Genomic DNA, 14,815 nt, shown 5'->3' with positions numbered 1-14,815 from the left:
GTTCATTTTTGGTTAGCTGATGCTCATCAAAATTGCTTTGCACTGTGGCTGCAGGCATAGAATTTTGAGCTTCCTGAAATACTATCACTGGTACGGGTCCCTGAGCTTTGCCTTCTTTATTTGCACTTTGCACTGTTCAGTTTCTCTCTTATTTCTCCTGTGTTTTGGAGCTCAGGCTGGTCTCCAACTTCCTGTGTAGCAGAAGCTGTCCTAGGACTCCTGATCCCTTTCCCTTTGCCTCCACCTCCTGGGTGCTAGGATTACAGGCTTGAGCCCCCATGCCCGGCTTCATTTTTTCCTTCCTTCCTTCCTTCCTTCCTTCCTTCCTTCCTTCCTTCCTTTCTTCCCTCCTTCCCTCCTCCTCCTTTCTTCTTCTTTATCCTTGCATTCTCTGGTTCCCACTACAAGGTGGGCGCTCACTGCATTGATTAAATGTGACTGGACTTTAAAAACCCAATTCACAGTTATTCTTACAAGGCATGCCATCTGCTGGTTCCCTGGTGAATCTGTCATTCAGCTGGGGGCAATTCCTCCACAACTTCCCTTTTCTTCTGCAGGTGATTTTCTTGCATCCAGCCCTTTGCGAATTCTTATTTCTTCCAGCTCTGTTCCACCTTCTGGGCAGTCTTAAAACCTGTCACAAAGGAGTTCGCGTTTCGGAGCTCCCGAATAACCAGAGCAACATAACTGGGCATGCTCCGTAGGGAAGGGCTGTTTTGGAACACAAACATAGCAAGCGTTGAAGGAAGATTTTTCAAGGCTGCTGGTTTCAGGATTGGATACAGCTTCCTGTCATCATTCTATCAAGATGTTACAGCTCCTCCCACTCACCCTACAGCCACACTTTCTCTTTTTTATCTCCGTGCCCAATTTTGGAGCCAGCCCTCCTTGGAGGCCACGGCCAATCAAGAGACCACACATTGTTGCCTAAGAGACCCCGGATGCTAGCGACAGGATTTATAGATGGTGATTGGACTGCTGGAAACCGTGAGGTGGGGCTGGAAGGAGTCAAAGAAAGCTGCCCTAGTGCAACGATGGCAACCCCAGGGCCAGAGGCTTGAAGAAAGAGGCCAGCTGCTGAGGTGAGAACAGTGGGCAGGGCACGAAAAAGATGGAGACTCTGAGAGCGCTCCCTAGCTTCCCACAAGCCCTGTCGGGGCTCTTGGGGATTGCAGTCTGCTGCAGTTTCAGTGGTTGCTTCATACCCCTGAAATTAACAACCAGCAATTACGTACAGGTCAAACATTAGCTTTTAAAACCATGCATTTCAGTGTTTACTTAGTTTTTAACAGGTTCGATATAATGTGAGTTCGCATTTAGATCTACCCATCCTCTATTTCCTGATACTGTGCTCTGGTGCTATCTCAGTGTACTGTGGATGAATTGTGTGTTAGCAGAGAAACTCAATCCTAGTCTTAGTTGTAACCTCCAAATAAATCCCTGACAGCCCCGAGCATTTCTGCTGTGCCAAGTTCATTATGCTCTGAGTTTTAGCCTGCAATCCCACAAGGTTTAATCCTCACATTACCCCCTCCCATTCTCCATGACATTTCTTTCTCCCACTAACAAATATTTATGGAACATCTTTTATGTACCACTGTGATTGGAATCGAGATGAGCAGTGTTAGAAGAACACACAAGCCCAGAAGTGTTCCATGCCACCATCCTTACAGTGGTCAAAAGGGCCTTGTGTCACGGTCCTTACAGTGGTCAAGCTGTCCGTGGGTCTGGACAGAGTATAGGAAAAGACAGAATGAGATTGAAACAGTTACTGTGAATCAACCCAGACTTCATGTTGAGAAGTCGGGATTCCACAGCCATTAGTGGGATTCAAAGGTTTTGAGTTGAAAAGTGACTTCACTGACTGGTCCTTAAAAACAAACATAAAAAAAAAGTTGGGTGTGATAGCATAGGCCTTTAATCCCAGCACAGAGGAGGGAGAAGCAGGAGGATCTTTGAATTTGAGGCCAGCCTGGTCTACATAACAAGTTCCGAGTCAACCAGTGATATGAATTAAGACTCTGCTGCAAAACAAAAACAAGACAAGACAAAACAAATCTCAGGGCTGGGACTATAGTTCCATTGGTAGAGTGCTTATCTAGCACTCACGAAGCCTGAGTCCAGCACTGCGTAAATCAGGTGTGTGGTACACACCTGTAATCCAGAACTTGGGATGTGGAGGCAAGAGGACCAGAAGTTTAAGGCCATTCTTAGCTACACAAGCAGGTCTGAGGCCTGCCTGGAATAGGTACTTAGTAAAGTTATTGTGTAAAGGCGATGGTGTGAACAATGGCTCAGACGATTTAGAAGGCCAAACCAGACCTTAGAGCATGACCACTGGGACTCCTGCTTGGCTGTTGAACATGAGCCTGGGTCCATATATAGGGGACAGGGACCCTGGACTTTCTTTCTACAGTTTTATCCCAAGGAACATGAATGACAGACAGTCATTAAAAGGAAAGGAAGTCATATGAAAGTACCAGCAACTTGTATTTCTGGAAGGAGGTGAGACAGCCAGTCTGCTTTGTCTTGGTAGACAGGATCAATTATTTCAATTACTGTGTGTGTTCTGTGCAAACTTCTGACTTTTGAGTAGTAGCCAGTGGTCTATTCTGTGAACTTGTGTATGCATACAAACTATGTGCGCTGCTCATCTTCCAGGACAGAGGAGGAGGGGAAAACTGAAAAAGGATAATCATAAAAGTGGAGGTAAGACACCTCTGCTGGCATGCTTCTGCAGGATTGTCATCAAGATCTGTGCCTCCTGGCTAAGCCCACCTCCTGAAAATTACAGCTGATTTGAAGAAAGCCCAAGGAATCGGGGGAGGGGGAGCAGACTGTGCAGACCCGTAGGGTATCTTTGAGCAAAACTGCTTTATCTTCACTCAGAAGTGGTACCTAGAATACAGCAAATGGCTTTCCACACACACTGGGAAGCAAGAGAGCTTCTCAGCTTAACACAGAGATTTTTTTTTTTTAACCTGGGGGAAGCAGAATTTTAGATCCCTGTGTATTTTCTAGGCAGAAGATTCATAGCTTTTATCCAAGAGGCTCCGGGATTCTCAAAGATGTTTAAAATAGCTGCTGTCTTAAAAGCAGGGGGTGGGGGACTGCTGGGCACAATGACAAATGCTAGTAATCTCAGCACTGGGAAGATGGAGGAGAGGGGATCTTGAAAACAAGCAGTATACCATTTTTGCCTGGGTAGATCTGAACTTGGTGGCAGTGCTTTATAGCTGGTGTTTGCCTGCATACCTGTACTGTATTTCTGGCTGCTAGTTAATAATGCAGTGAAACCATTTCCGGTGCCTTTGGGAGCCTAGCTAAAACTATAGTGACTTAGATAATTAAGCATTAGGAGCTGAGAAGAGCCCAAAGGCTGCTCTGAGCCCAGGCTATGGTGGCAGGATGATACAACCAAGGGAAGGGGTTGACTAATGAACCTACCAGGGTATAAGACATTGGCTTCATCTTCAACTGTAGCTTAAACCTAAGTGAATATTACATGTCAAATGAGGACCTCAGAGATTTCAGATGTGGTGAATGGGGAAATCCCATCTCAGCTGAAAAGTAATGTATTAAAAATTTTATACATGTTTTTAAGGTTCATTAACCCAAGCTGACCTCTCTATGAGGATGACTTTGAACTTCTGGCCTCCTGCCCCCCCCCCACTCATCTTTCAAGACATGGATTCTCTGTGTAGTTCTGGCTGTCCCGGAACTCACTCTGTGGACCAGGCTGGCCTCGAACTCACAGAGATCCACTTGCCTCTGCTTTCCGAGTGCTGGGATCAAAGGCGTGTGCCACCACGGCCCAGCCTCTAATTGGTTTTAATTTGTTCAGTATTTAATGCTGTAGAATCATGTGTAGAGCCCCAGATCAGGCATGTGTAGAGTTGCCTCAGCCACAGTTCCATCTTTGTGGGAAACCCCATCTTCAGAGAGAAGGGAGGGTAGAAACACTTAGGGTAGGCCCTTTGGCCCACCAAAGGACAGGCTTTGGATACTTTGTAAGTGACAAGTTCTCAGAAAGACTCAAAGAGGTTACTAGTTACTGAGGCTACCTGTCCATCAGCCACCATGTCAAGACCCTTTTCTGTCTCCCAAGAACCATTTTGGAGGTCCACATACATAGAATTTAGGTGCTTGGTGCTCTTGTAGAGAACCCAGGTTCAATTTCCAGCACCCACACGATGGTTCACAACTGTTCATGACTTCAGTTACACAGGACCCAGTGCCCTCTTCTCACCTCCTCAGGCACCAAGCATACACACATGCCGGCAAAACACACAACAGTAAATTGCATAAATCTAAGAAAATATTCTAAATTGCAGAGCCAGTGTTTAAAATTAAAAAAAAAAAAACTCTACAAGGTTAATTTTTTAAAAAAGGTTGCAGAAGCAGAAACAGATTCTAGTTCACAAACGTAGAAGAGGAAAAGGGCAGGTAGCTTCTGGGGGACCGCATTGCAATCTGCTCAGGTCACTATTGTTACCCTCACAGACCACCTCATGCAGAAAAGGATAAGTCCATCTGTGACTTGATCCACTCACCATCTGCTGTCAAGGAAGTCCCTGGTGGTCCCCAAATGAAGAAAAAAACCCAGCAGCTGGACACCTCTAAATTCAGCCAACTAGCCAGCAAACTCCACGCTAGTAAGGAAAAATAATTCCTCAAGGAAATTGAAGTACCTTAATTTAAAGTAGGCAAACTGCATACCGAATAACTAAAAACAGCAGATTTACCCAGTGAACACATCTGTCCATCTCCAAAGGTGTGGCCTTGCCCCCTATATCAGTCTACCCCCTGAGTGGAGTGTATATTCAGCCAAAACTCTCCTACCTCAATGCTAAAAGTAGAGGAGGAGCGTTAATTACACATGAACAAAAATTAGGTGTTTGTTTTGAGACAGAATCTCGTAAGGTAGCCATAGCTGGCCTGGAACTATTTATGAAAAACAATATGGCCTTAAATTCAAGGAAATTCACCTACCTCTGCCTCCCAAATGGGATGAAGGGTGTTTGTTTGTTTGTTTTGTTGTTGTTTTCCAGATAGGCTTTCTCTTGTAGCCCTGGCTGTCTTGGAACTAGCTCTGTAGACCAGATCTTCCTGCCTCTGCCTCCCCAGTGCTGGGATTAAAGGTATGCAGCACCTTCACCCAGCAAAGGGTGTTTTATATTGCACTCTTGACTCTAAATTTGAAGCATTTCTCTTTCAGGCCAGTAAACTTTATTCTGATCTAAGGATGACTAAACTTCCCCCATGATCCAGTGGTCTGATTCCTGTTCCATTCACTATCTATACAATCTTGGGTAGGGTGGGCAACTTCAGTGAGCCTCATTTTTTTCAATGGCCTAAGTAGCTAAAACCCATAATTGCACCATCAGCTCATTGTAAACTTGTACTGAACATTCATATAAAGTCTTTCACATAAACAAGGCTCTCAGTAAATATTCTTCCCACTCATACCATCTCTCAACATACAAAAAGTATATATATATATATATATATATATATATATATGTACATATATATGATGTATAGATATGTATATGTAGTTTTCAGAAATTCGATGATTTATTTCTTACGATAGGTGTAGTCTTTCTGATGGACGAACACCAGGTCATTTCATGATGGCATTTGCACCTCCAAAAAGTACTGATGGCTCCAAAATGCAGACAAAGATGAGCACCTGGACACCCCTAAACCATCGGCTTCTGAATGACCAGGCGAGTGGTCAGAGATATTTTATTATTTGGGTCCACGGTGGGGGGGGGAGTAAAATTCTGATAATCAGAATATGAGCAGGAATTGTTTAAGATGGTACTCTATGAACAAAAGACAAAACACAAAGTTATTTAACGAACTATAGAAATGATCACTGAAAGTATAATCTTACAAAGTTTCTTTAAAAACAACTTTGTGTCTTTGCTATGTGGGCAAGATAAAAAAAAAAAAAAAAAATAGATCAGAGTTCTGGCCCAGAAAAAAGTCATTGTTCTTTCCTGCGTTATCTATTCCTGGCTGGTGTGTCTTCTTTCTCCCATCGCTGGTTCTCCCTGGAGCCAACAGAATTAGGGGAGGGGAAGAAAGATGTCTAGGAGGGGTTCCCCTCAAAAACCAGTCCCTGAGTTTCTGGATAAAGCTGAGGTCACTTAGTGAATATATTTCAGCCAAGAAGTCTATTTCCCAGTTTAATTCTGGGGAGACACAAGTAAAATACACACGATAAAAGACTGCAAGCAAGTGGCTGGGGTGTGAGAATGGCAGACCTATGGGATATTGTATTCTTGCAGAGTTGCAGAACTCTGATCAGTCCCTGGACATCAGGCAGGACCACACCCACTTGGCAACAAAACACAATCAGTTTCATTGTGTAAAACTGACCTCACTGTCTTCCTTCTTCACACCAGTCCTTCCTCCAGAAGAGAACCCCCACTTTATGCCATCACAGGGCCATAAAAATCTCACCTTTCCCTGTCAGGTGTTGGATTGGATTATTCATCCCAATTTACAGGCTAATAAGTTAGCCTGTTGCCTGAGGAACAAAAGACAGTACTATCTCACAGTGAAGGACACAGGGATCTAGGCAGGCACAAAGAGCTTCCGCTCACAGCAGAGCTGTCAGGGTGAGCATTGTGTCAAGCCTAAACACTGACTCTCCTGCTTGACCAGCCTAGTGCAAGGTGGGTTCCCTGGCAGCTGAAGACCAGTGAGCACACGGAATCGAATACTTCCTAGGAAACAGTAAACATAAACTCCTCCCTCTAGGCTGTCTCCCTGCAATGTAACTTGGAAAGCAGGTCCAAGTGAAGAGTCTAAGGGCCTTCATGTCTCAGCACTCCCAGACTCTTGGGAAAGGAAAGCTGTGGAGGAATATCTACCTACACACCCTTGCCTCCTTGTTCTCTGGATCTTTGAGTCTTCTCTCTAGATCTAGTCTAGCTCCTTGTTCTCAGGTCACTTCCTCACCCACCACCCTTTGCCAGGCGCAGTAAGGTAACTCCCTGGCTGTTGTCACTGCCTCTAACAAGCTTACTTATCCTCTAATAAGTCTCCAGGAAGATCTTTCTGAAATACCAATCCTATTAGGTGAGACTGAAAATGGGATTTACTCCAGAGAGCAAATTCCAACGCCCCACACATCCTTGAGGTCCCTTCAGGTCCTGACCCCCAGCCAACCTCCTAGCTTCTACCTCTGCTGCTACTCCGGGGCACTGCTGTTTCTGGCTTTCCCCTTCAACTTTATCCCATCTGCCCCACTCTCTCTGAATACACAGCTCTGGGTGAGGACACAAGTCCAGTCCTCTCACTGTTTTTTGTTTGTATGTGTGTGTGTGTGTATGTGTGTGACACACACTTGTATATGTGCAACTAAAAGTGTACATGTGCATGGAGGCCACAGGACTTCAGCTGTTATTCCTCAGGTGTGATTTACCTTGTTTTTTTGAGACAGGGTCTCTCATAGACTTAGATCTTACTAAGCAGGCTAGGCAGGCTGACTCTCCAGCTCTGGGATTTAAACACACCACAACTCCTTGTGTGTGTGTGTGTGTGTGTGTGTGTGTGTGTGTGTGTGTGTGTGTGTGTTTTAGTGTGAATCCTGGGGATTCAATAGAGGTCCTTGTATTTATAATCACATGTTTCGCCAATTGAGCCCTTTCTTAGATATTCATTGACTTTTATCTTTGGACCCTTCTAGCTCCTTCCTTGGCTGGAGTTGGTCCATTGTTTATGTAACAAAGAGTTGATCCCTCTTGGCAAAGCCTGTAGTCAGACCTGGCTCATGTTAGAACTAGGAACTTTCTCCTATTCTGATGTGAAATAGGAGTTGGGGGGGGGGTGTGCTGTATAAGAGATTGGATCCTGAGGAATAAAGCAGAGAGAAGCTGTAAAGGAAACAGATACAAAAATAACCTAAGCAGGGAGAGGGATGGAAGAAAGGAGTCCTCAGGAACAAAAGGACAGGTGCAGGCAGATGGAGCCTGGCCTCATAGTGCCAAATTAACGTATGGAAATCTTTTTTCTTTCAGCACAACTATTATTCACTGAGCACCTGTTGTGATGCTCAGAGCTCTCCAACAGTTTATATAACAGTTTATCCCTCCAACTTCAGTGTCAAATTTGGAAATCTGTTTTCTCATTGAATTGTGAGGATTTTGCACATGTGTGAAAAAGTGACTTGAGTTGAAACACAAAGTTGCTGAATGTCTTGATTTTCAGAAAATTCCCTAGAAAAGTCTTGGTCAATTTGGCCACTGTGAAGAAAAAAGAAGTATCTTAAGCTAGGCATGCTGGCATGTGCTTTCAGTCCCAGACCTCAGAGCTAGAGGCAGGGGGAGGTCTGTGAGTTCAAGACCAATCTGGTCTACATAGTGAGTTCCAGACCAGCCAGTGCTGCGTAGCATGACTCTATTTCCATTATTATCTTTTAAATTGGTGGCTGGAGAGACAGCTCCACAGTGAAGAGCACATATCACTCTTGCAAAAGACCATAGCTTAAATTCCTAGCACCTGAGCAAGGTGGCTCACAACCTCTTGTACCTCCAGCTCCAGGGTGAGCTGAGCTTCTTGAGGCACCAAGTGCACATACCCACATACAAACATAGTTAAAATCAAAACTAAATCTTTTAAGAAGTACCTTCATAGTCCCCAAAGTACCCAAGTGCTCGCTGTAGGAGGGGTGATAAATAAAGATAGATCCTTTATTTGACAGTGCTGGGCACTTGTGAAACAAGGTCTCTCCCACTGATATACATCCCCAGCTTTGAGAAGCAGGTTTTGATATGAATATATAGGAATTATCCCTAAAGAAGGGGAGAAAAGGCGTGATGGCTGTCCTTGCTTGTCAACTTGACTGCATCTGGAATTAACTAACACCCAAGTGGGAACACCTGTGAGGGATTTTTTTTCTTAATTAAATCATTAAATGTGGAAGATCCATCCTTTAATCTGGTCTATACCTTCTGGTGGCAGCCAGAATAACATAAAGTACCCAGAAGGAAGCTTGCGATTGCTAGCAAGTCCATTCCCTCATTAGCATGAGAACCTACTTCTTCAAGAGTCTGGCATATACTGAAGACCAGCTGAGACATCCAGCCTTGTGGACTGAACAACTACTGGATTTTTGGACCTCCTATTGGTAGTCAGCTATTGTTGGACTAGCTGGACCATGACCTGTAAGCCCTTCTAATAAATCCTGTATATACATATGTACGTTCTGTTCCTCTTGAGAACTCCTTGAGAAGGAAAGGATGTAAATTTGGGGTCAAGGATGAAGGTGAGGTGCAATGCAATCTCCATGACATCTCCACTGGCCCCATAGGACACCAGCTGTCGTGATCCATGAGTTGTCTCATAACTCAGCAAGGAGGCCTGTCCTTATAGTTGACACTGCCCTTTGGTGACCAGCTGCTCTCCCCTCCAAGGTTATGACCTTGGCCAAGGCAGCTTCTTTGAGCTCCTAGCTGTCAACCAGCTGCCTCCCAATGGATACTAAATAAATCCCTCAGCTCTAGAAAAGATCAATACAACATAGCAAACATGGTAATGGTTTTATCCTTGTTCTTTAGTGGCTTTGGTCATATCTAATGATAATTTTTAGAGAAAATACTCATCATTCATAATTCTGACATTCAAAAATATTAGTTAGCTTCTTGTTTCAAATTAATTTTTTAAAGAACTATATGCCATTGAGAACTCTTTTTTTAAAAAAATATTTATTTTTAGTGTATGTTTATGTGTGTGTGTGAGAGAGAGAGAGACGGGGGGGGGGGGAGAGAGAAAACACAATACCCACGAGGCCCAGAAGAGGTTATCACCCCTCTATCATAGCCCCGTCTAACCTGGAGTTAGACGGTTGTGCCTTGCCCAGCTGCGGTGCTGGGAAGGGACCCTAGTTTCCCTGTAAGGGCAGCACATGATCTTAGCCACGTGCCACCTCTTTAGCACCCATCCCCTTCTTTTGGGACAGGATATCGTGTAGGCCCAATTGGTCTTGAACTCAATGTGTAGTCACGAATAAAACCGTAATTTTTTTTACTTTGATTTTTCGAGACAGGGTTTCTCTGTGTAGCTTTGTAGACCAGCCTGGCCTCAAACTCAGAGACGTACCTGCCTCTGCCTCCCAAATGCTGGGATTAAAGGCACTGCCACCACTGTCTGGCCAACATTGTACTTCTAATCTTCCTAAATTTACCTCCCTAGTTCAAGGGTGATAGGCCTGTGGCTCTAAGCCCCGTTTATGGGGTGCTGGAGGTTGGACCCAGGGCATCTTCCATGCTGAGTAAGCAGTCTACCAACTGAGCTACCTCTCCAGCCCTCCATTTTGTCTTTTGTAATTTTTGTTCTGTAGTAGAATGTGAAATACATAATAACCAACTCAGCCTGAAATAAAAGATTCGGGGTTTTAAGTTCACAGCAGGTTGTCAGCTGAGAGACTAAATTCAAATTTAGATAACTTAAAAAAAAAAAAAAAAGCATCATCAAGGTAGGCAAATGCAGCAGATTACAGAGTAATTTGGGCACCGAGGATTCCTAGGGGAGAGTGTTATAATAGTACCTGTTTTGCCAGCCAGTGTTGTAATTAGAAGGATCATGTTCCCCCATACGCAAAGCTAACCATGGACAGGGATGGGCAGGATAATTGCCTTGACTCTAGCGATTATTTCGCTCTTGTATATGCATCCCAAACATCATGTTGCACACCTTAAATACATATAATTTAAGAGCAGGAAAAGTGCACATCCCCATTTCTTTGATGCTCGATTCACACATGTCCCACAGTGCCTGTAAAAAGGGAGTCCTGGGGATGCAGCACCTTGTTGCCATCCATCGATCATAATGTAGGATTTCCAAAATAGCTCCCTCCTCCACTGCATTGATGTCACACGAGGAAATATGTAATTGCAGTGTCAACAGACTAAAATAACAACCAAGAGATTTTGACTTAACAGCAGGCTGTGGGTAAACTGTGATATAAACAGACTGCAGCCGTCTGTGGGAGAAGACCCATTTTAATATTGCCGATTCAGAGAGATACTGTGCTTTCCAGCTTCTTAAAAATGAAGATCCTGATTGCACATCTTTGGAATGATAATCCAGTCTAATTCAGGGAACATGAGAGTGCAAATCCAACTGAGGACTGACACAAAATGATTTACCCCAAATTATATATATTTGTTATAAGGGCAGACTCAACCAGAGTGGAGTCCTCTTGATTTTGAGTCTGGGATTTGTCAAGCAGGAGAGACTGATATTTGCTCATTATTTCCTCTCTCCTCCTCTCTTCGGTGGTCAATTTCTCTTGGGTGCAGATACTGTCTGTGAATGCCTGGGCTTGCTTAGAGTCTGAATAGATGTTGGTTTCCCTTTTCTTTTCAGTGCTTGGGCTCAAACCCAGGGCTTCACAGCTGCTTAGCAAACATACTGTTGCTGAGCTGTATCCCCAATCCTCCTTTCTACTTTTTAAGACATAGTCTTACAAAATTACCTAAGCTGACCTAACCTCATGCCATAGCCTAGACAGGTCTTGAACTTGTGATCCCCCTGCTTCAACCTCCTGAGTAGCTGTGATGACAAGCCTGCACCACCAGGTCTGGCTTAGACATTGTGTTTGCTTTAGCCTGATGCATGACTGAAACCACTTCCTACCTCATTTCTTTCCTGATGCCTTTCTGTGAACTCTGTTCTCCAGTCAGTGTCCCTTTGTTACCATGAGCCACAACCTCAGGGAACACTATGATGGTGCAGCCCAACCTCCTTTTGAAAACTTGATGATATTGAGACCTAGTCTTTCCCATGCCAGGCAGAGCCCTGGCAGAAGTTCCACAAGAATTTAGGGCTGCAGGGTTGGTGGGATTCACCTATAATCCTAGCACTAAGGATGCTAAGGCAGGAGAAACATCAATTCCAGACCATTTCAGCTGTATAATAAGTTCCAGGCAGCCAGGATGAAGAAGACCACAATTATAGTGAGAAAACCAAGGGCAAAGTTAAGCTGAGTAGGTAATTCCCTACCAGGGTTCTCCATCCCTCCATTCCTTTCTTTTTGTCTTCCTTTCCTTCCTTTTTCTTTTCTTTTCCCTTCCTTCTTTCATTCTTTCATTCCTTCATTTTTATTTTTTATTTTTTTACTTTTGACACTAGCCTTAAACTTACTATGTAGTTGAGGATAAACTTGCATTTATCCTCCTGCCTCTGCTTTCCAAGTGCTGGGAGTTCAGGTGTGTGCCACCATGCTTGGCACTTGTCCTTTCTGTTAGCCCAAATTATGCCCCAAACTTAGTATCTCCCTGCTTCTGCCTCCTGAGTACAGAGACTACAGTATAGCACCACCTTGCCCAGCGATTTGTTTATATTTTAAAATCCAAACAAAGTATCTATTATGGGAGTCTGCCTGTCCTACCTAAAATGAGGAAGTTAAAGAAAAAGCTCTTCAGGGTTTTTATGATTTATTTTAATATTATTTGTATTTATGTGTGTATGGGTCTGTGCACATGAGTGCAGTGTCTACAGAGTCCAGAAGAGGGTGTTGGATCTCCTGGAGTTGGGAGTTACAGGTTATTGGAAGCTGCCAAGTGCTCTGATCTCCTGTGCCTTCAGAAACCTTTTCATTATCATTGTTTGACCAGTAGTGTCGCTGAGATTCTGCCATGAAACCTGTTCTTGCTGGTTCTGGGGAGCATGTAAGAGAAAGGGGTTCTCATCTAAATGGGGAGGTAAGATGAACAGAAACTACTAGAGAATCAACCAGACACTCTCAGTGGGCATAGGAGTTCAAGCCTTTAATTCCAGAACATGGGAGACAGAGGCAAGAGGAGGATCTCTGTGAGTTTGAGGCCAGCTTAATGTACATAGTGAGTTCTAGACTAGCCAGGGCTACATAAAGGAAACATATCCCAAACCAAACAAACAAACAAACAAACTCTCCCGCCCCTGTGGAGCATGAGTAGAGCAGAAAATGGAGGGGCCCTGAGCATCAGAATTGCATCCGAATTGGTGCTTGGCTTGAGGAGGTTTTGGTAGAGGAGAAAAAGCACCAGAAATACTTGAATCCAAATTCAGTTTTGTCTCTTCTGTGTTTTCTACATTCTCTATTTGCATGTGTACTCCTGAATTTATCTGTTGTCACAATGATAGGACCAGAGCTTCCCAGTGGCGATGATTGAGGTGGGAAGAGGCATGGGTTTTTTTTTTTTTTTCTCTAGTATGCAAAAAGTATCTGCATGTGGTGTATGAGATTCTTTGGACAGGAGAGTAGAGACTTCTCGTGGCACTTGTTGAAGCTGCTATTTCAGCCCCATTTCAATATGCCCTTGATGACCAGAGCATGCGAGACTGAGAAAGAAAAGAATGACCTGCTGGCAGCATGAGGTCAACTTCTCATTCTCCATGATCAGGAAGGAGCAATGTCTGCACAGCCTCTCCTAGCTGGAGAGGTCCTTCAGGGCTGCTCAAGAGCTGTAACATTGACCCCCATTTGAAAGCTGACAGAGGGTGTCTGTGGTGGCTCGGAGACACAGTCACATATGTTCATTTTTCTCTCTTCCTCTCTTCATAACCCCTCCTCTGCCGAATATACCCATGTTGGTCTTCTCCTCTTCACATGCTGAAATCCATGCATGCTCTGAGGCCCAGAAACATATTAACATATACATTCACTCACACTGTGCTCCAACACCCATAAGGCCATCAGTTCTTATGGTCACATCTATTGGAATGAAATGTCTTGGGTATTTGTGATAAGCTATACCAGCACACAGCTTGGATGTGTCAAACAACTAGGGCATGGTTTCTTTGCAAAATATTGTATAAGAGCAAACCTATGCAGACACAAAGTTGTAAACCCAGAGTCACACATACAGAAACTATTTTTATAATTAGAAAGTCCATGGATAGTCATGCATATGGGTATACACTGAAGGGCAAAAGCAGGGCTGGCAAGATTGTTTGGTTAGTAAAGTGCTTGCTAAGCAAGCAGGAGAACCTTGTAGAGCTTGCTGGCCAGCCAGTCTAGCCAAACTGATGAGATCCAGGTTCAGAGAGAGGCCCTGTCTCAAAATATAAGTTGGAGACAATGGAAAGGCTACCTTAAATGGCCTTCCCTGATAATGAGATTGATGACTAACTTACATGCCATCATAGAGCCTTCATCTAGTAGCTGATGGAAATAGAAGCAGACACCCAGTTGCAGAGAGGGAGGAATGATAAGAAAAGGGGTCAAGACCAGGCTACAGAAACCCACAGAGACAGCTGACCTGAACAAAGGGGTGCTCATTCCCAGACTGATCGCTGGGAATCCAGCATTGGATGGACTCAGACCCCCTGAACATGAGTCTCAGTTAGAAGGCCTGGGCAGTCTAAGGGACCTCTGACAGTGGAACCAGGATGTATCCCTGGTGCACAAAAGGACTTTGGGAGCACATTCCCCATGGAGGGATACTTCCTTAACCTAGAGGCAGGAGGGAGGGCCAAGACCCTATTCCAAATGACTTGACAGATTTTGATGATCCCTCCTGGAAGGCATTACCCTCCCTGTGGAGTGGGGGGGAAGGGGAGGAGGGAGAGGGAACTGGGATCAATGTGTAAAATAAGAAAAAATAAATATATATAAAAAAATAAGTTGGAGAGAGATAAGATACCTGATGTTGTTGACCTTTGGCCTCTCTTTACACAGATACACATCTCTGTGCACGCCTGCGCGCGCGCACACACACACACACACACACATACACACACAAATTCTTAAATACACACACAAGAAGAAATAGAACTGTTCATTCATATATTTTACACGTTTTTATGTGATTGATAT

At 44.1% G+C, this 14,815-nt stretch overlaps 1 protein-coding gene across 1 annotated transcript in view; it reads left to right on the top strand.

Annotated features, from left to right (window-relative positions):
• Positions 1-604: 604 nt before the first annotated feature.
• The window catches only part of Fbxo16 (F-box protein 16), a 49,857-nt gene continuing 35,646 nt past the window's right edge, over positions 605-14,815 (top strand). Inside the window, exons 1-2 of the mRNA XM_051195547.1 lie at positions 605-1,082; positions 5,594-5,729. Of these exons, the coding sequence (XP_051051504.1) occupies positions 964-1,082; positions 5,594-5,729 (255 nt within the window). The 5' untranslated portion in view covers positions 605-963. The remainder of the gene's footprint in view (positions 1,083-5,593; positions 5,730-14,815) is intronic.

Source organism: Phodopus roborovskii, unplaced genomic scaffold, assembly GCF_943737965.1.
Source record: "Phodopus roborovskii unplaced genomic scaffold, PHOROB, whole genome shotgun sequence".
Taxonomy (NCBI): domain Eukaryota; kingdom Metazoa; phylum Chordata; class Mammalia; order Rodentia; family Cricetidae; genus Phodopus; species Phodopus roborovskii.
Note: the sequence above shows the minus strand (reverse complement) of the source record. Positions and strands in the feature narration are given on the sequence as shown.